The sequence below is a fragment of the Lampetra fluviatilis genome, chromosome 1 (genome assembly GCF_964198595.1).
Source record: "Lampetra fluviatilis chromosome 1, kcLamFluv1.1, whole genome shotgun sequence".
In the NCBI taxonomy this organism is placed as follows: Eukaryota; Metazoa; Chordata; class Hyperoartia; order Petromyzontiformes; family Petromyzontidae; genus Lampetra; species Lampetra fluviatilis.
In genome coordinates this window covers 32,424,084-32,446,751 of record NC_136275.1, presented here as the reverse complement: position 1 = coordinate 32,446,751, position 22,668 = coordinate 32,424,084, and the positions used below count along the sequence as shown (strand labels likewise).

The 22,668-nt window shown below is 49.5% G+C and overlaps 1 protein-coding gene across 2 annotated transcripts in view; it reads right to left on the bottom strand.

The window, feature by feature from the left end:
- LOC144934781 (voltage-dependent T-type calcium channel subunit alpha-1H-like) overlaps nt 1-22,668 on the bottom strand; it is a 296,378-nt gene that overhangs the window by 86,031 nt on the left and 187,679 nt on the right. For both annotated transcript variants that reach the window (XM_078860925.1, XM_078860935.1), the window contains exons 10-12: nt 14,584-14,735; nt 13,167-13,352; nt 5,522-5,639 (exon numbers count right to left, since the gene is read on the bottom strand). In XM_078860925.1, the coding sequence (XP_078717051.1) occupies nt 5,522-5,639; nt 13,167-13,352; nt 14,584-14,735 (456 nt within the window). The remainder of the gene's footprint in view (nt 1-5,521; nt 5,640-13,166; nt 13,353-14,583; nt 14,736-22,668) is intronic.

Sequence of the window (22,668 nt, the reverse complement as noted above, 5' to 3'; positions counted from 1 at the left end):
TTTGTGGCCAAAAAAATACGTCTGCTTACATTTGCTCAAACTTGCGAGAACGGTCTTCGTGGACTTTTGGGTAAATATTGTTGGGTCATTGTCTTTCGTATTGCAGTGGGAGCGGTGGGGAGAGTGCAGGAGACAGTGGAGAATTCCGACTTTTGCTGCGTTTTTTGGCAGCGACGTAAAACAGAGTAAATTCAACCTCATGCCTAATTAACCTTGATTTACAATTGTGCCTGTGTTGTGTGTGCTTTGCCGGCCACGGCTGACATCAGTGGCGAGCGATGTCTGCACCAGTCCTGAGCCTGCTCTAGATCACCTCAGCCCAAAATGTTACTAGCTTGTGTGGTATTTTAAGTATCATGAAAAGGCGGTGACAATGGCAGCTAGGTGCCATGCCTAGCCAGATCACCGCTTGGTATGCTGTCCCTGACCTCATAGGTCCCTGCTATTAGCAATTGTCTCAGTAGTCTACGTGGCTATATCGGGAAGCAATGCCTTTTTGTGTTCGTCAGAATATTCTGCTATAATCCCAAATTACTTGGTTTCATTTCCTATCCACTTATAATATTCATGGCAATTGCCGACTGCCTGGCATGACCCTTCCTCTAGGTTGTCTCAGCCTATATGCGTATCTAGTAACTGGGGTGTAGTCTTTAACATCAGTACTGGGATGGTACAGTTGCTGGCCATCTATAATATCAGTGACTAAGGGTAACTAAAGCTAGGTTATGAGCCCTGTAGATCAACTCAGCCTAAAATAAGCAGCCGATGTGGCAGAGTGGTTCACAAATATTGTGACGTGATGTTGGTCCCACCACCATTTATCTTCAGTGCTAACCTTAATAGGTGTTTACGACCAATAATTGCCCTAATCAGTGTGCCTAGACCAGGTTTAGTCTTGAAAATACGATTTATCTTGGTATTCTGAGTTGTCAACGTCGAGTCCTCCCCTGGTTAAACAACATAAACTAGTAGCTTGAGAAACCAGGATAAAGGGGGTATTTATTGACAAATCTTCACGGGAAAATTAATGTGTTGATGTCTCAATCGCCGGCAACTGGGTAAAGTGCCATGGCAATGTGTTTCAGCCATTTCATCAAGTTGTGAATCTCGCACAACTTATATGAAAAGTTTCTGTATACACGTGTCTGTTTGTGTAGTTGATTGAAGAAAAGTTGTGTTTATTTGCTCGTAACACATGGGGCTCTCCCACCACCTCCTGCCAGCAAGCCTTTGCAAATTCACGTGGTCTCAAGGTGCACCTAGCCTGGCAAAACCATTGCGATGAAATCACTGCCACTTAGAGACACATGGGAAATCGCAGTCTTTTTTGACAACTGTATTCCAATTGTGATTATTGGCATCGATGTGATGACATGAAGCGTCTATTCAGAACTTGTGCAGAGCAGCTCATCAGAGAATAGCCCGAGGAAGCCGATATCACACAACTGCTTCGGAGAGCCAGACAACTCACCTCTCTTATCCATGCACGATGGGGTGCTGCACTTTCCAAAAGCACCCTGGTACAGCGAGATGCTCGCTGCATTCAACCAAACCAATGTTTTACATTTTCTCAGATGTGCACTTTACCTCGATGAAGTGAAAATGCCTATTTTATTAATCAAGCGAGCATGACTGCTGATGAAGACACAGGTCCAGGATTAACTTGGGTTGTTTGATCAATGCTGCTGAAATTATGCTCTCCCAGAAGGCCGTGCAGCTGATGTTTGGTGTAGCAAATACCTTTATTTTGTCTGTGCATACAGATACATAATGTGTAAACATTTTGTTTTATTTCATTTATTTTGTTACTTATATTCACTACAATGACACAAATGATAATTTTTAGGAATATTTCAGAATGAAGGACTTTGGGTTGAGATCCTCAACTCGCTACACTTTAGAACCTGGTTCAATTACAGACGGCTGAAACCTGGATCTGAGTCTAGGATCTCAACGAAAGCCGCCCAGCCAATGCTTAGCTATTACTCTTGTTACTATATAACCAGGCTATACAAACAGACAATCGCTCACGTACTGAACTCCTGCTCTGAGAGATCCATTCCCCGTGGCATCGCAACCACTCACTCTGCCTCACATAAAGCCGTTGAAGAGAATACTAACCTCAACATCAAACTAGACCTGTTTCCTCAGCCATACGAAGAATATTACTAGGCTATACTATAAACAAAACACATTTAAATTTCGATTTAAAGCTTTCGTGACTGCAGGGATTCATCTTCTTGGTTCTTTCGGTAAAGTCACGTAGAAGGGAAATAATAAAATAATAAAAATAAAACATTATACAATTGTATTTTATTATATTTCGCTTGCAAAATTGTATTTTATTATGTTTTATTTTTATTATTTTATTATTTCCCTTCTACGTGACTTTACCGAAAGAACCAAGAAGAAGAAAAAACACATTTATTCAGCCGTTGTGATTGCCGAACATTTGCCAGTGGCTGAATTGCATTAGCGTGTTTTAAATTACATTTTCATTGTTGCACAAAGGTGTCTGTTCTGTGTGGGGATTCTGAAAGTTGTTGTCTTATGGATATACTGCTCGCAGACACGTGGAATTCCCAGCACTGGTTCAGAAGATGGGCCCCACGGCCCGTCGTCCAGAAGTCAATTGTCAAAGGGCCATACAAAATATTACTATGAGTATTATTATTTGTTTTAGATATATCAATGATGCGCATCATTTTCGCAGTAACAAAAAAAATTGATGATATTAGGACCGTTTTTATAAAAGCAGAGGCATATTTAGAGAGCAGAAATTCTATTTAATTGTAATGTGCACTCACCGTGATTTCAAAGCTGAGTGACCTTTACAAATCTCAACCCTCCCTTCCACCGCTGCCCATATCTCCCCCCACCCCTCCTTCTCCGCGAGGCTCAATGCTGATTCCTTAACCTTTTCCCTATTCACCTCTACCCCAGTAGCCTTTCGAAGTAATATTACGTTCAAATTAAAAGGTGAATATTAAACGCTGCGCCAAGACGCCCATGAACGGAATCGTGAAAAACGCTCGGAGGTAATGTGGAGAATTCTTGCAAATTGTGCCGATGTCGTGAGCGTATTTCTTGCAACCGGCCGCACGGCTGGTACTGTGGTAGTCACAGTTGCATAACTCCTGTTTGGAATATCCTGATTTTGAAACGCGGTCGAAGTCTGATTTGAGATATAGATAGGACTCACCGCCTCCGCTCGGTGATTCAAATGCTCGACGCCATTTGGTTGAAAAAACTTGTTTTTTTAAAGAAATGCGGCAAACCATGGCACTTCTGTTGATGACTGCCGGTAAAGTTACAAGGAGACAGAAGGGAGAGTGAATGGGTTCACATCACTTACGACTGACGAGACCCATTCAGGTGCCACGGCATTTTCACACTTTGGGACAGACATGGACTTAACCTTGCATTGCAAATTTGGGCTGGCATTTTCTTTCGATTTTATATGAAGCGATTTCTCTTACAACAGCGTTTTTTTTAAATGATATATATTTTTGCACCACGTGACATAATTGGCATGTACTGGCGTTGTGAAGTAAAAACGACTGCATGTGACTACGAATGCATACATTATCTATTCTCTGCGTCTCTTATCTCTTGTTAATCTTGCATACACCTTACTGTACCTAGTCTCAAAGAGCCATATCTGTTGGCGGACCATAGTCTCCTGGGGCACCCCCAGAGAATCCGTGGGCCAAATGTGTCACATAGGCAACCGGTTAATGAGTCGTGCATGAAATGACATCGGTGGATCTATTGTGAGCTTGAAAATAATTGGCACCTCCGATTAGCAGGTATGGCCAGGTGCGGTGCAAAAGAAGTTCAACATACGTACATACAATTGGCACTGATCAATACATTGTCACAGCACGACCAAGGCAGCCATCATCCTGCCAGGATTGATAAAAAAGGAGTATAATTTTGTGGGAAGTCACAACGGTGGTCCGTATTGTGCATACGACTCCCACACCCACAGCATTGTGACACTTTCATCACTCCCTCACATCCCCGCACTTCCAATTAGCACGGTTGGCTACGTACGTTGCAAAAGAAGTTCAACATACCATCCCCAACACATGCTTGAATATTAAGACAAATTGTCATTGAATTAATGTTTTATAATTTTCACACACACACACATTCTTTTTTACTATTTTCCACTAATTTTGTTATTTATTTCCACATGGGAAAAATACACAACTGACAGAGAAGCATTTTCTGCCAACAAATAAATGAGTTCTTGCTTAAGCCCAAAGGGAAAGTCATATTTGAAGATTCCAAATTTGTATGTCACACTTATAAAAGTCGATACAAAATTTGGCAAACGATCTGCTGTTTATTAGGACCCCCTCCCCTCCCCACACGTGTTATAATGTTAGATCCATGCTACATTTTACATTGATTCGACCTCATTTGTTGTGAAAGCTGGAAGCAACATCGGCATGTCCGACTTGCCTTGTGCCAAACACTCATTCATGGAATTGGCCAAACCTCCTCCTGTTCACATCCAGGCCTCAGACTACTCTGTATTTCGCTGCCTGTGGCCCCACCTCCTTCAAAAATACAAAGGAAAAATCCATCTTTCACAACCATCTGTTTCTTGCCCTCTTCCAAACCCTCTCAATGCATATATCCCCTTTGCTCGGTCAGCGCATTGCATAACAGTTGCATTCAGAGACTTCGTAATGCCAACTTTGAAAGCAACCATTCTAAAGAAGCAGAACACTTTCCTCAAATGTCAAACTACAAGCGCAGCCACTGTGGGAGACATGACTGCCTCGTCGGCCCTCGCAACCACAGTCGCCCACACAGGACAAGAGACCGCCGCCATCAGCAGTGTCATCTTCAGTCACAAATGACAATGGAATCATCCCGACCCTGATGCCAGTTGTATATCTTGGAGTTTGCGTGTCTGTCTCTCTCGCCGTGGTCGCGTGGATGTTTTTCCGGGTCCTCCGGTTTTTCCCTCCACATTTGGAAATATGCATTTAGAGTATTTGGCTGCTATACATTTTACACGTGATAAGCCACTTCGTTGAGCTATCATTTGTGGCCAGGTCGCTTCTGAAAAAGAGCTATACAGCTCAGTGGGCTTTACCTGGTAAAATAACAAACTTTAGTTTCAGTAACAATTCACACGGAGACATTTCTGATGGCCACAAGGGACGCCGGCAATCGGTGGTGCGAGAACTTAGACGGCCTGCGACGGCCCGAACGGGGCCACTTCAACGAAGACGCGACACAACGCACAACCAAAATCCCGTGGTTGAAGTGCAATCTGTCCGTCACTTAGCCGGCGACTGCACATTTACACCGCGCTTACACACGACGTACGGGACCGCTAGACATCAAGCAACTCCCGATGCCACCGCGTGGATTGCCAGACGCAACGCACAGCTATAACGCTTTTGTCGGTTGTTTTTTAGGTTCCGTACAAAAATAAAAAGGATGACGACACAATGCCAAATTTAATTGTGACATTTTGTAAAAAGTATGAAACTCCCACCTGGAACACGGTGACGATCGCCCAGAGGAGTGAGTCGAAGTTCTTCCGATCGGGGATTGTGTCTCCCGTGTCGGTCTTCAGGCTGAACTTGCATCCAAAGAGATGCATCCCCAGGATGCTGTCAACGGCAATCGCAACAGAAGAAAACGCGGTGAATCGGGCGGGCCATGAGCGTCACCTAACACTGAAACTAATCTGCACGTCAGTCGGCACAGGGAACAGGCCTTGCAAATTGCACGATGATGCTGGATGTAATTACCAGCGAAACGTCGTACTCAAAAATTGTAAATGTTGTGGATTCACTCTTCAACACACCGGTGGGCTAAAGTAGTGAACTATTTGTCTTTTGTCAACGTGACACTTTTTTACTGATTGGCCGTGTCGGGTGGTGGAGGGTTACAACACATTTGTAATCCTTGTTATACTCCGCACGCAGTCTTTGGGTGCGTCGCGTGAAACAGGGTCCCACCATCAACTAAACCACAGTGGTTCGGGTACTAGAGCCAGGATCGGCTATTGACCAAAAACCCGCAAAAGCTCATGTCCCTAAGGGACGCACCGCTACAGTGAGTGCATTCACTATTCTGATTAACGCCCTGCACCTGTTACCTGCAATTACAAAACATGGGCCGGTTTTCACTGCCTGTGTAGTGGTGGTATTGACGTGCGCCGACTGTGACAGTGATAGATCACGGGGCGGCGCGGGGTGCGGGGTTGGGCACGCGTTGTGGGCGTGGTGTGGACGCGCGCGCCGGGAGTGACAGATGACGGTGCGGCGCGGCGTGGCGCCCGGCGATTGGTCGAGTGAGTGGGTGCTCGCAGCGACGTCGGCAGGTGGGGTATAAAGGGGGACGCGCGAGAGCACTCGGGGAGAGTTACCCAGTTGAAGACCCGAAGACGGAGCTGAAGACCTAGTGAAGCCGAGTAGCTCAGTGGCGTTAGTCGCCGAGTAGCTAAGTGGATGTTGGTCATCCGAGTAGCTCAGTGGCGTTAGTCGCCGAGTAGCTAAGTGGATGTTGGTCATCCGAGTAGCTCAGTAGGTGTTAGTCACCTGTAACCAAGTTTGATAAAATAAAGAGTGTGTTACCCGTGAAGTCGTCTCCCGCCGAGTTACTACACTACAACTGGCGTCAGAAGTGAACCTGTCTTCAAGAAGTATGGACACAAGGAAGACTACCCGTACCCACGAGCGAGGTCGGGATGACGACGGCGTACCGGGGACACCGACCTCGGTAGTAGAGGACGAGGAGTTGCCGCCGATGCAGCACTTCGCGGTGATGGCCGACGCTCCGCTTGCCTCCGACACCAGCCTCCAGGACGCGCACTCCCGGTTGGCGGAGTTGCTGCTCGCCGCCGTTGCGGTCTTGGCCGAGATTTCCGTTCCAGCGGGCGGGAAAACGGCTGCGGGGTTGGAGGAAGGAGCGAGGCTGGCGGGATCCCGCCAAACGGCGCTTCGCGCCGAAAGTCTGGAAGTTCCCGCCGTTTTTGAGGGGCCGCCATTGATTGGCGGGAAAGACGGACGCCACGTGGCCGGACACCTCCGCGCAGCGCAGTCCACGTCATCAGCGCGCGCCGGAGCCCTCCATTTTGCGCCTGACAACCGAGCCGACATATTACACAACTCCAGCGGAGCGCGGGAAAATCTCTCCGACGTCGACGACGATCGGGTCCTCCAGCAAAGATTGCCCGCGCTGTCGGCGTTCAAGGCGGATGGGGGCGACTGGGGAGCCTTCAAACGAAGGTTCCTCGCTCATCAGGAGATGTCGGGGTGGTCCGACACCACTGCCCTTCGTGCGTTGCCAGCGATGCTTGACGACGACGCGCTTGCAGCCTTCACATCTGCTGCAAGGTCGTCCCGCTCTACGCTCCAGGCCGCACTACACCTGATGGCGAAGGTGTTCGGGCCGCCCTCCACGTGTCGCCACCAGTTCTACGATCGGCGGAAGGTGGATGGGGAAACGACGCTAGCCTACCGCACGGCACTACTCGCCTTGGCGGACGCGGCTTTTCCCCGCATGGATAAGGAGGGGAAGGACGCCATGGTGACAGAGCAGCTGCTGGTGTTGGCCCACGAGTTGGGGGTCCCCATCAACGTGGCAGACGAGATGGAGATCTGCTCCCTGGCGATCGCCACGAGCATTCACGCGTACGAGGTCCTCAAACGCAGGCCGGGGGTCGTCTGCAAATGGCCGGGGAATGCGGCACTGGCCGCCACGATCGCCGAACCTCAGCCAGCTGCGGTGCAGGAGCGGGGCTTCGCTGCATCGTGTCCGGGGGAGTGGAGAACGGGAGGTCGTTCGCCCGCACGTTCGCCCCGCAAGCTGGAGCAACCGAAACCTACGACGTCCGTCGTCTGCTACAACTGCGGCCTTCGGGGTCACGTTGCAGCCGGGTGCCGGGCCCCGCGTCCGCGCGCCGCTGGACCACGTCGGGACGACGACCAGGGCCACAAGTCATCCCAACAAAACCCGGCAAGTCGCGGCACCTCACACGTTTGGTCCACAAACACGGCACATTCGGGTCGCCGCTTCGCGGTGGGGGGTTCGCGGCTGGGTGCCGGGGGTTCAATTCGGCGAGGGGGGTCCGTACGCGGCCCGCAAGCAGTCGAGTGGTCCGAATTGGCTCACAGGATCGTGGCTGCGTCGGCCGGGTCGTCCGTGGTAACGGGGTTCATTGACGGGGTTGAGGTCCGGGTGCTTGTTGACACGGGTGCGTCGGCCACCATCATCTCGGACCTTATTTATAACATTCTTCCCGTCCAAAGTAGACCCCTTCTGCCGGTAGACGTGCCATTTTATGCGGCAAATGGGGGATCCCTGGGGATCATCGGCCAGATTCGGGCGACTATTTGCATTGGTGACATTAAATTAGCGGGCCCTATTTTTGTATCATCATCGCTGGCCGTTCCCTGTTTGCTAGGTACGGACTTTTTGTCAAAAATGCCCATCAAAATTCTTATAGATCAGGCCTGCATAGAGCTTCCGTCAGGTCGGCGGGTTGCCTTCTTGTCGAGCCCTACCAAAGTGCGCACGGTTTGTGCGACGGTGCAGGCGCTGGCGATTCACACTGTACGGGTGCCCCCGGGATCGCAAATGTTAGTACCCCTTCGGTTCAGGAAGCCACTCGAGGTGGGTGCGGAGGCACAGGGGGTGCTGTTGGGGCCGTCAAACAGAGCCAGTAAGGGCCTCGACTTAGCGGTTGCTCAAACCATGGTGAGAGGGGACAGTGAGCCGTTCGTAATGGTCCTGAATACGGGGTCGCGGCCGGCCGTAATTGCGCAGGGAATGGTGCTGGCTCACGCCGCGCCGCTACCCGTTGAGGAACGGCTCGTGGCTCAAGCAGATTTCACTGTCGAGTCGCATCCTCTGAGTGATGAGGGGACTGAGTGGTTGGACTCGCTGTGTGCGGGTTCAGATAACTTGTCCGGGGTGCAATTGGGAGCATTGAGGGGTTTGCTCATCGAGTTTGCTGACGTGTTCAGCAAACATAAGTACGATATCGGCTGCACTGACCTGTTGCGCCACCACATAGCTACAGGGGACGCGGCCCCTATTCGTCAGAATCCCTTCCGGCTCAGCCCGGCCGAGAAGGAACATGTGCAATCGGCGGTTAATGATATGTTGGCGGCAGATATCATTTCGCCCTCTTCTAGTCCGTGGGGTGCTCCTATTGTCCTAGTAAAGAAACAGGACGGGTCCTTGCGGTTTTGTGTCGATTTCCGCCGCTTAAACAAAATCTCGATGGCGGATGCGTATCCGCTCCCCAGGATGGATGAGTCGCTGGATGCCTTGGCGGGAGCGCAGTTTTTTTCCACACTCGATCTGCTTTCTGGATTTTGGCAATTGCCACTCGATAACGAGTCTAAACCTAAAACTGCTTTCCGAACACCTGGGGGCCTATTTGAATTCAACCGTTTGCCCATGGGCTTACATTCCGCTCCCGCCACGTTCCAGAGACTCATGGAATTGGTTTTGTCGGGGCTCCAATGGGATACCTGTTTGATTTATCTTGACGATATTATCGTCTTTAGTCGGACTTTCGAGGAGCACCTCCAGCGGCTGAGAGCGGTGTTCCTCAGGATGCGTTCCGCTAAGCTTAAATTTAAACCGGCTAAATGTTTTCTGCTTCGGGAATCGGTCAGGTATTTGGGCCATATCGTGAGTCGTTCAGGGATCTCGACGGACCCTGCTAAGACGCATTGTGTCAGCTCATGGTCAACGCCAACCTCGGTCGCGGAGGTTCGTAGTTTCATTGGTTTTGCCTCCTATTACCGTCGTTTTGTCAAGCAATTTGCCACCATAGCCAAGCCCCTGCACGCTTTGACGGCTAAGGGGGTGAGGTTTCGCTGGGGGGCGGAAGAGGAGGCTGCGTTCTGCTCCCTCCGTGACGCTTTGGTGCAGGCTCCCCCCTTGTGTTACCCCGATTTCACACAACCGTTTTTGCTTGACACGGACGCCAGCAATACGGGTATCGGGGGGGTGCTCTCACAGGTGGTCGGGGGGGTTGAACGGGTGGTCGCCTACGGTAGTAGGGTTCTTTCCCCCGCAGAACAACGCTATTGCGTAACTCGTCGTGAATTGTTAGCCATTGTGTTTTTTACACAGCAATTCAGGCCATATCTTTACGGCCGTCATTTTACGGTCCGGACGGACCATGCGGCTCTACAATACGCTATGCGCGTGGCACAGCCATCGGGCCAATTGTCCCGATGGTTGGAGGTCCTTCAAGACTACCAATTCACGACGATTTACCGCAAGGGGTTGCGGCACTCAAACGCGGACGCCTTGTCGCGGTTGCCGCCGTGCACGGACTGCACATGTTTGTTGGGATCAGCGCGGTGCAAACCCCCGGTTGCCGGCACCCCGGGAGTTGCGCTCGCCGCCACTGACACCCCGGGAGAGGACGCCCCCACGGGGAGGGATTTGCTGTTGTCGTTGCCCCTCATTGAGTGGGGCCGCCTCCAGATGTCCGACAGCTCCCTACTTACGCTGCGTCGGAAAGTTGGCGCTCCCGAAGAAGGGGAGGCGCGGGTCGGTTCCTGGGTGTGCAGACAGGGCCTTTTGATGAGGTGGGACAACATGTCCCGGCGTCACGTGCTCGTTGTGCCTGTTGCTATGCGGGGTAGGGTTGTTCTGGCAGCTCATGAACGGCTCATGCATCTGGGTTTTCACAAAACGCTCGCCCTAATCCAGCGAGACTATTATTGGCCGGGGATGGGTAACGACGTGGCGAATATTCTTAAGGGATGCGTAGGGTGCGCCAAAAGGAAACCGCCACCATTTGCAGCTAATCCACCGCTGCAATCCATTCAGGTTTCGCGTATAAACGAATTGGTGGCGTTGGACATCTTGGGGCCCTTTCCGGTTACACCAAGGGGAAATAGGTTCCTGCTGGTTGGCGTGGAATATTTCACCCGATGGCCTATGGCATGGCCGCTCGCCAACCAGTCGGCTGCGGCGGTGGCGGACGCCTTTGTCCAGGGTTATGTGTTGGACAAGGGCGCCCCCGAACGCTTGCTGACGGATCAAGGGCAGAATTTTTCGAGCGTTTTGTTGCGCGAGGTGTGCGACCTGTTGGGTACAAAGAAAGTGCGTACTTCCCCCTACCACCCGCAGACTGACGGGATGGTTGAGCGTCTGAACAGGACGATTACGTCTATGTTGTGCCAACAGGTCTGCGACGATCAGGATGATTGGGACTTACAGGTGCCGGGGGTACTCGCGGCCTATCGAATGGCCCCTCATGCGGCGACGGGGTTTTCCCCATTTTTTCTTATGTATGGGCGGGAGGCCGATCCGGCCATGGACGTCCAACTGGGGATTTCCCAGCCACGTGCAAAATCTAAATTGGCAGACCACATCAAATTTAATATCGCCAAATTGACTGAAGCGCGGGAGGCGGCAAGGTTGAATTCGCGGTCGCGGCAAATTGCAAACGAGAAATTGCATGAGCGGAGGGTGCATACGCATGATTGGAAACCAGGCGATAAGGCCTGGCTGCATTGTCCACATGCACCGTTGGCTACGTCCCCCAAGTTGTTGAGACCTTGGAGGGGACCGGTGGAAATTGTGCGGGTTGCACGACCCCAGAGTATACAGATAAAATGGGGGAAACGCCGTTGGTATGTGCACCCCTCCCGACTGAAGCCCTATGCGGCACCGTGTGACCCCGTTCTGTGCCGTAACGACCGGGCGTGTGATGTGACCGTCGACTCGGGGAGGGAGGTGTCGCAGGCTGCTCCTCACGTGTTTCCACCTGACCCACCCCCAGGTGCCTCGGGCTTGACGGCTGCTGACCGTCGGGAGCCTGAACCCTGCGGCACGCACGGGTCCTCGGTGCCTGGCCGATGTCTTTCTGAACCGCCGGCACCACCGGACGTTCAACCGCGTCTGGTGCCGTACGACGGACCGGCAAGGCGGACTCGGGCTAGGGCTCGACAATTTTCATGAAGACGTTTTTTTCTCTATACCGAGCTCGCCCGGTGTTCCCCTCTGCCGGGGTATTGTCCCGTTGTAGGGACGCTCGGAAAGAGGGGGACACCGCACGAGTCGTGAAAAAAAAAAAAAAAAAAAAATTTTGTCTATTTATTTTCCTTTCTGCATACACATTGCTATTGTCACTCGCCGGTTTGTATATATTGTTCTATTGTCGCGGTGGCATTGGTTGATGGTTGCTGATGGTAGTGTTCGCGTCGTGTTGTGTTGTTACGTTAGTTGTTGTTCTTGTTGTGGTGTTGTGTTACGGGGCACACAGGGCGGTTTGTATATTTTTATAGCAGCCGGGTCGGCTGCGAGCTATGTGGTAGGGGGTGATGTAGTGGTGGTATTGACGTGCGCCGACTGTGACAGTGATAGATCACGGGGCGGCGCGGGGTGCGGGGTTGGGCACGCGTTGTGGGCGTGGTGTGGACGCGCGCGCCGGGAGTGACAGATGACGGTGCGGCGCGGCGTGGCGCCCGGCGATTGGTCGAGTGAGTGGGTGCTCGCAGCGACGTCGGCAGGTGGGGTATAAAGGGGGACGCGCGAGAGCACTCGGGGAGAGTTACCCAGTTGAAGACCCGAAGACGGAGCTGAAGACCTAGTGAAGCCGAGTAGCTCAGTGGCGTTAGTCGCCGAGTAGCTAAGTGGATGTTGGTCATCCGAGTAGCTCAGTGGCGTTAGTCGCCGAGTAGCTAAGTGGATGTTGGTCATCCGAGTAGCTCAGTAGGTGTTAGTCACCTGTAACCAAGTTTGATAAAATAAAGAGTGTGTTACCCGTGAAGTCGTCTCCCGCCGAGTTACTACACTACACCTGCCTGAAATGGAGCCATGACTCGTTACGAATCGGAGTGGCTGCAGGCAGCCGGGCTGCGGGGGCGGTGAGGGGGCACACTCGTCATCAGCATCATGATCCATGGGCAGAGAGCCCCGTAGGTATCCGCTGCACATTTCGTCATTAGTTTCCACTTTCCTCTGTCTGGTCCCAGTATGCTCAAGTAGTGGCCACATCTTTCTGGCACCAATCTCTTGCGATGTCATCGTCAAGCCATTCCCTGTTGGGTCTTCCCCCTCTTTCCGGTTCCTTCCATTGTGCCATCCTGTGCCACCCTACCACGCGTGTCCAAACAGTGCCAGCTGCCTTCTCGTTCGCCGCCGGTGGCGCTCACCTGAAGATAAAGATGAAGAGCATGAGCAGCATGCAGAAGGTGGCCACGTTGTCCATGGTTCTCATGAGCACCAGGAGCTGGCGGCGCAGCGCGGGCATGAAGCGCACCAGCTTGAGCACGCGCAGCAGACGGAACGTGCGCAGCACCGAGAGCCCTCCGCCCGACTGCCCCACGATCTCCCACACGCTGCCACGCAGAGACAAAGGTTGCCCACACACACCCCCCGAATCATCCACTCTGCCCCCGCAGTAAAGCCGTTGACAAGACTGGTGGGGCAAGCGGTGTTGTTAGCGAGCACCCTACGAAGGGCCGGCGGGCACGCACGTAGAGGTGCATACAATAATATACAAAGACAAAGGTCCCCCGTATAGCCTAAAACAAACTGTTGGGGAAAGTGCTGTTAGCAAATGACATTTATGAAGGCCGGCACACGGCACACATACACAGACGTAATCATATACAACTGTAAGGGATGCCAGGGGAAGGATTTCCACCAAAGGGAGCGGGAGAGGGATGGTGGCTGTGGAAGGAGCAGGCGAGGAGATATGAGAGAGAGAGAGAACGGGCGGGAAAGAGGGGAGAATTGGCGGCAACCGGATCGAGAAGGCTGGGGACGAGTGTGGACTGGGGGACGCAATAGAAGACGAACCCCCTGCAACCTTGTGTCGGCCCTCCTTCACACAACGATCCCCCATATAGCCTGAACAGACTTGAGCAGCAAGTGCTGTTAGTGAGCACCTATGCACATGATGGGGTGGGTGACCAGCATCACGCCCGGCTGCCTTTGTCTCCCCAGTGGCGATATTTACACACCGCACCGGGCACTCATTTGAGGCCGAGTTGATCTAGGTGTGGCCCAAGATCGGTTCGTATAATTGTCACCGGTGTTGGCCGTGAGCGTGAATCGAACTCGGCTCGTCAGGTTCAAGGTGCAGCGCGCTAACCACTGCGCCACTGCTATGCACGCACAGCTACTTTAGTATAAGGGGCCGTCCATAAATGACATCACGCACCTGAGGGGGAGGGTCAGACATTTGTGACGATGTGTGAAGATGGGGGGGGGGGGGGTTGAGAAATGTGACGTCACATCAAAATGCGCAACTTTAAATAAATATAGACAACACGTTCTACTTAATTAAATAGACTTTTTAATAAATGTTTTCTCCTACAGCATCAGAGTGCAGCGCCACATTAAATACGCACTGCAATGACAATAGTTTAAAGCGATTTGAAGCATGTTTAATTTTGGGGGGGGGGGGGGGGCAGAGCTTTGTGACGTCATATTTCAGGGGGGGTCTGACTTTTTGTGACGCCGTGTGACGAAGGCGGGGGGGGTCAAAAATCGTACAAAATCGCGTGACGTCATTTATAGACGGCCGCTAAACCGAAGTTGTATGTTTTTAAGTTCGACACTGACCTGATGATGACGATGACGCCGTCGAAGATGTTGTACTGGTTGCGGATGTAGCCAAAGAGGCCGCACGCGAAGATCTTCAGAAGCATCTCGAGCGCAAACATGCTCGTGAACACGATGTTGCTGATCTCTAAGATGTTGGTCAGCTCCTCCGGCTGAAATGAAACACGTGAAGAGACACGCGGGCCATTAAGTGCCTGATCACACACGCGGACACGAAGACAAAGATCCCGGCGTTTAGCCGAAAGATGACAGAAACGAGTTCCGGCTAGCGAGCTCACACCGAGGCGACTGACTCGGCACACCCGTCCTCTCCCCAGAGCTGAAGTTTTCAACACTCAATCTTTTAAGGCTGAGTTGACCTAGGCTAAGCCCAGGTTCTTGCTACTCGAATGTGCAATGTCGAGAGAAACAATCGGAATCCAGATCGCTGGGCTCATGGGTGCAGTGCGACAAGCAAGTGGGCAACCCTCCCTCGGCACAGACGTGCACACACATGCACGCAATGCAAGCTAAGCAAGACCTCACACAGTATCAGCTCTAAGATACTGTTGGGGGGACACGTGCTCCTAGCACGATCGGCAAAGTGTGGGGAGCAAGGCGTGTCTTCCCGGTGCTGGTGTTCACACTCTGCTCCAGACACTTATTCAAGGCCAAGTCGCACTTACGTAGTCACTGGGTTCTAAAAGGGCAGTGAGTGCTCGCCACTGCACTCGATTTTCTCAATGCATATTTTTTTTATTTAAAGCTTTCGTGACTGCAGGGATTCATCTTCTTGGTTCTTTCGGTAAAGTCACGTAGAAGGGAAATAATACAATAATAAAAATAAAACAATAAAATACAATTCTCACGATGTTTCGGCCACAACGCAAGCAGCCGTCCGCAGGTGAAGAACAGGTCTGTCAGACGCTGTCTTTCCGACAAACCTGTTCTTCACCTGAGGACGGCTGCTTGCGTTGTGGCCGAAACATCGTGAGAATTGTATTTTATTGTTTTATTTTTAAAATTGTATTATTTCCCTTCTACGTGACTTTACCGAAAGAAACAAGAAGCTCAATGCATATGTTTACTACACATACTGAACGGGCTGCTGTTGCCAAATGGAAAGTGGTCAAATAGATCATAACACGAAATGCCCTTCAATGACATACAGATTTTGGTCAGGAATCACTTCAGGGAAATGCGTCAGCTTCATAAAAAGAATGCTCCTTATAAGCAATCGTCCATACTAACTAACTTGGGACTCGTGTTGTTTCACGAAATTAATTAAAAAAGCATTTTCTAAGCGTAATATTCTGGAAGGTAATTTCCATTCCGCAATGGAGGAAACAACTACAGCTGCGAAAATTGCGTATACAACGGTAAAATAATCGTTTCTTTTAAAGCGCGTGCAAACATGTGTATGGAAACATGTGAAATCGAGATTAAGGCGCCGTCAAACCCGATGACTATCTTGTGAGTAATATAACAAGGCAGATGATTAAAACGGGGTGAGAAGTTTCTCCCAGAGAACATTGCAGATAGCGTCGTTTTGTTCATTGGATTCCAGTGGATACCTCGACTCAAATCTAAGAAACCCATATGTCTTGCTCGTCTCTTTGCCTCTGGAGCATTGAATGCCCCTTACGAATCATAATCTCACAGTACTGTGGCAAGCAAATGATCATCGTCATCAGACATTGTCTATACACTGTTGGATGAAAGCCAAGCCACATGCGTCTCTGTCCCGCAGGATGATCTCATCGCTTCATTGTCCATCCTAACCTTCCCAGGTGCATGCCATCATTTGGCTGTCATTCCATCGCCAGTCTCGTCCATTGGCCATCATCCCTCCTTGCGACGTATGCTCTCCACATCCGCTTAATTTCCTTTGGCAGTCCACAGGATGTCTCTAATTGGCATTTATTCCCCTGGTGCAACTGTTCACCTATTTATGTCTCTCTGTGTAATTTGAAGCATTCATCTTGCCAGGCACCTTTGCTCACCCTGCAAATTTTGCTCCCAGTTTCTTCGTCAGCGTCCATGTTTCTGATCCATGCGTGATGTTAACTACCTCGCCTGGTATGCAGGAGGTCGTGGGTTCGATCCCAACCCTGACGCCTGTATATTTGGACTTTGCATGTTTTCTCCGTGGTCGGGTGGATTTTTATCCGGGTCCTGAGGTTTTTCCCTCCACATTAAGAAACATGCATTTAGAGTATTTGGCTGCTGTAAATTTCCACGTGATAAGCCACTTCGTTGAGCTATCATTTGTGGCCAGGTCGCTTCTGAAAAAAGAGCTACAGTGGGCCTTACCTGGTGAAATTAAATAAAAAGTTTCGTTTATAATGAGAATTATGCACCGTTTTAAAACTTAAACATTTGTACTGTACGTCTGTTCTGGTTTCAATCAACAGTTCACAAAGTTGATGCCGATATGCGCCTTATTTCATAATTGCTCTGGGTGAACATCATCTTCAGAATCTTTCGAGTTATGTCCTTCCAAAAAAACACATTAGTTTCCTTAATCAAATGAGCAAAAAAACATTACGTGAATCTCATTTGTCTTAATTATATTATACATGCATAATTCACAAACATTAATTAGATAAGGGACAGGATTTAAAAAGTCTGTTAATCAATATCACCAATTCGTGCTCTCCTCGCCTCTTGCACAGACGTCAATGGGCGATGCGGACTCATAAATTATCAATGCGTGCGTGTGGGTATTGGTTATTTATGTAATTTATCATTATAACATATTTTTTACCACTGATCAGCGGTCATTTTTGAATCCAGGGCACACGAGTTTTTTGTTGTTGTAAATTAAGGGTTTGATATAAATACGTTTATAAATTCTTCTTCTTCCACGCATATGTCCCGCTCACATGGGGGTGTCCGCTGTCCTTGCCAAGCTTCTCCACGCTGCCCTGTCCTGCGCCGTCTCTCTCTCTGCTCCTCGGGCCACCGTGGTCCCATCGCACCACATCGCCCCCCCCACCTCTGCGTCTGCCTTCCTCTTCTTGATCTCTTTCCTTTCACTTGCATCACTCGCACCTTCTGACCCAAGTCACTTTCCTGTTGTTTCTCCACATGACCGAACCACACCCAGAGCCCTTTCTCTCTCATCTTCTCTGTGATTTATACCACCTTGAGTCTTCCTCTCACTTCTTCATTTCTCACCCAACGAGCTCTATGGTGTAGAGTTTTGATGAGGGAATTCTTCTGGGATGGATGGTGGTGGGAGTCAGGTTTTAGGTAGGTATACACAAGTTGGTAGTTGGTAGTTCTGAGTTGGTAGTTCTGAGTTGGTAGTTCTGAGAAAAAGTGAGATTATGTACAGAGACAAATATCCACACAGACATTTGACCAACATGCACATGTAGGGCCCTATTGTCTATCCTCTCTCGGACGATGGTCTCCCCATGCTGTGCATGTCATGGTAAGAGGGTGGTGGTGGTGGGGGAGGCTTCGTTGGCCATATTTCACCACTCTGGGTCAGTGTGGGTCAGTGAAGGTGGACAGCATGGAGACGTGGACTGCATAGCACAGCGCAGCAATGGATGTTGATGCCCTGCGCTCAGCGGCCCATGACGTAGCCCAGGGCCCGTTGCCCAAATGCAGCAAAGTTTCAGCTCGGGAATATGCCTCGCAAAGTTTCAACGCTCTCTCGCTTGCACCCTTAATGAGGTAGCACAACTTGCAAAAATGTATAAAAAATACATCCGTTGACTCGTCATGCCCATTTTCCACTTCATTGAAAGAAAAACATTTCTCCCTGTGTATCAGTGCAGAAGCAATGGGGAACCAGCAGGTAAGACTTTGCAAGATGATCAAATTATCCCCTTGCGATATTTAATTTTGTTTGTTTGTCCCGCCAACTGGAAAAATGTTAAGGAAATAATTAAATAGCAACAAATACATTAACAAATGACCAACCAGAGCAACGTGCTGAATAAAGAGCGGGCATTAAATAATTATTTGATGCACAATTACTAAACATTATTGTGCAATGCGGCCGAGTCTTTATTCCTTATGGGATTGAATGTGTGTACGTATGTGTTGACCTTCTTTTGCACCGTACATAGCCATCCGTGCTAATCGGAGGTGCGGTTTAGTGCCCAAGCCAAAAGGTAATTTGTCAATGACGTTGAGCATGGGTTCAAGTCCTGAGGCTGGATAGAATCGCGGGGGGTTAATGCCCCCATATCAGGACATTAAGCCAGCACCTATGAGGACCTGGGTTCAAGCCCTGGGGCTGGGTTTATAACATAAGGTCAATATCCATGTTGGGAAACTAAACCAGCTAGTCCCTGAGTTCAAGCCCTGAGTGTTTATACACATATTGTACATCAACTTTGATGACCTGATCTCAATGTAATATTTTCTTTCTGAAAGGGTAAATGCCCCGACGTAATAATACTCTTGCATTGAGAAGTTTGGCCCTAAACACATCCCAGTTGATGATATCATTGCCCAGGTCGACGTCGTCCTAAAGGGTTTGGGACACATTCCTGCAGACGTGGCAAGATCGGAAATCGCTGCAATCCTCAAAAATGCTAAGACACTATTAGCAACATCAGCAACGATGATCACCTTGAGCTTTCTCAACTAAAAAAGAGAGATGACATTGTCATCCTCTAAAACGACAAGGGCAATGCCACTGTCATCATGGACACAACCACAAACAATAACACAATTCAGGACCTACTTAATGATGGCAGCTATACCAAAATCAACAGAGATCCTACCAACCGCCTGGTTACGAAAACCAACAACAACATCACTGATTCGACATCTTTAATCGAACCAACTAAGCGGCTTTACTTAAAACCCTCTGCTGCTAGACCGCTTCGTGTGGGAGCAAACCCGAGTGACCGGAGTGCTCAACCCACCACAATCAGGAGGGCATGAGTTCGCATGCCAGTAAGTCGTCAACTCAATCCATCATCCCTCTGGGGTTGATGAAAATAAGACATTAGCCCCGACCGCAGGAATGCATAATCTCTCAATGGACAGGAGCATTACCCCACGCTCGAGTATGGAAACGCTTGACCACTTCGATGTTTTTTCATCATTATTTCTCTCTGGTTTATAAAATCAGTACTACTTAGTGGGAACCTTGCCTGTGTTGTTCATGGACTGGCCCCGGCCACACACACATGGCATTTCCATCACTGAAGTGGTACATGCTTATATCACAGCACAGAGCTACTTTAAATCTGACGTTTTGAGATTCTGTAATCATAAAAAAATATATCTCAATGGGCTCTTAACTTGCTTATGTAAACGACATTACATCAAACTTAAGCACACATTTCTAATTAATGTTGTCACGTAATTATAAGTTCACTTAAATGCATACTGGTACAGGGACATCTGCATTGAAATGCATTACTTTTATGGGATTAGCACTTAAAAGAAAGGAGGCTTTGGTTACTGGCTTCGTGACAGATACACCCATGTCAAAGCTGGATGGTAATTATTATTATTCATAAATATTGCTCAACATTAAAATCTCAAAAAAGGGCTATTGTCAACCAATGCGCTGGCTTTGACTGAAATCTGAGCAAACAATTTACAATTTCCGTGCTGTTGATTACGCCACGAGAGACTGCAATTTGTGACTGAATTCCCAGGCGTAAGTAAGACAAGTTGCCAGATTTCCAAGACGGGCGTCCTGCCAAATTGGCTCGCGTGCATAGCGCGAGAGGACGCAGGTTTGCGTGGGAGGTGGTGGGGGGGGGGGCTGTGGTAACGTGATCAGCTGGTTGTAAATTCAATCTGGTGATTTTTAATTGTACGGTTTTGATACTGCAGCAATGTTCGGAGTTATCGTGCGTTGATTACCACTTGCAAAAAAAAAACTTTTCAGTGATGGTGGGTGTAAATCGCGTGAAGCAATAAGTGTCTCCTCCGATTAAATGAGATTTGGCCAACAATAATTTAACTTGGAGGCCCCGAGCTTATGGTGGAAATTCCACATTCTTGTGGTAGGTGCCAGTTTATCCATAGGGCAGTCACTGTTGAGCTCCCACTACCAAGTGATGGTCATCGAATTTGTGTCGTTTTTGTTTACTTGTGAAGGTGGTTAGTAAAAAAAAACAACACATACTAGTAAAACGGTGTCTAAATGACAATATGTTTGTATAGGACATAGTACAGCAAGTAGGTTCTGAACAAAATTTATCCATGATGACTTCCCACGAAGTGGTACAACTTTTATCCACATAGAGTGATGATGTGTTCGCTGTCAAAATTCTGAGCATATACTTGATCACACAGGCATGAGGTGGTGCTCATCTCCGCTCGTGGTGAACATTTCACATTCCTATGATGAAGCCAGTATCTTTATAGGACAGCTATTGTTGACTTCTCACGAAGCGGTACCATTTTAATGACCCCAGAGGGATGATGATGATGATTGACCAACCTGAAACCCTACCAGCATAACAGACACACACGTTTGAGTCAAGTGCTCTACCTCAACCCCTGCAATATCAAATTTTAAACACGGCATTCTGGGAAATCACCAGATAACTACACCACCTGGAATGCACCCAACCTTATCCAAACTCACGAGCTACGCAGATTTGAGCCTAGGCAATGCTTGAATGGAAGACCACGCGGCACAAACAGGTTGCTTATGGCTGCATGGCTGTGTTGTGTGCAGCGGGGAACAATGCAGAAAAATCCATTGTTGTACTGTGCTATACACCGACATCTATACTCACCAACGTCAACAACCAGCACTGACCAACATGGTCAAGTATGGTCAAATAAGCCCTATGACCCACTCAAAAATGTATTTGATGTTTCACTACCGGAACTTATTTTTGTATTGTTTCCTTATAAAATGTTACGTACATAAATTGAGCCGCTGAAGGAATTCAAAGTCTGTATATTCCAGGCAATGGGTCCAGACATTCAGATGACAGAGAACTTCTTCCCAAAAACAACTGAAATGCCAGACCACCACAGGCCGAGGCCAAATCCAAGCACGAGGACATCAGAGGCCATTGCACAGACTGGGTGGGGACTGTAGTGGCCCATCTACCACGCAGCCCAGCTCTGTTGCCCTCGCATTGCTATATGCTCAGCCCTTTTCAGGGAAGGCTCCCATTGGCCACATTTTCGACAACGATGTGGCCGTCCATACAGAGTGGTCGCCCCACACGTGGCCACACGACACACCAGTGGATCTCTTCAACGCGACGGAAATGCTGTCCCCTGGTGTCTATGGTGGCGTGAGCGCATAAGAAATGAATGGGGCCCCCATTGGAAAACGACCACGGTAATTACGGAGAATTAACATTTATAATTCCGTATCAGCCCCGAAAGGAAAAAGTCAGAGAAGAATGCGAAACGTTACGCTGGAGCCATCCCTCACACTTTCTTTTATCTCTCCCGCTTCAATTTATTTTGCGTCCGAGAGATTTTCTTTTTACCAGAGGACGGAGCGAGTCAATTATTAAACGCCGGGCACACGTAACACGTTTTAATCCTTGAATCGAGTCCAGGCGTGCACACTCGGGCACCGCTATGAGCACACGTGGCCGCGTCTACGCCCCATTAAGGGCCGTGTCACACCATTACCTCCGCCAAGACATCATTAGCCTCCTCCACAGAGAGAACGTAGGCAGGCATACACACGTACGCATAGAGGTGTACACACAGAGTGGCATATGCACACACAATTGCAGAGACGAAGACATCCCCCACCCTATAACTTTACCAGACTGTCGGGGCAAGTGCTGTTAATGAGCACCTATTAAGGCCAGCACAGCACAAGATAGGGTGAGTGGCCAAGCACCATGCCCAGCCACCTTTATCTCCCCACTGGTGATGTTTAAACACCTAGGGGAGGCCCAGGACCAGTTCAGATAATCGTCACTGGTGTTGGCCGTGAGCGGGAATCGAACTCGGGTGGCTGGGTTCATAGCGCAGCGCACTAACCGCTGCGCTACCGCTCCCCACACTCCCCATTCACACACACACACTGAAGCGAAACACACGCATGTACATACACACAGATGTACATGGAGACATGCTTGTGAACATACGCTTGCACGCACAAAAACACACACACGTGCACACAGGCAATCATGC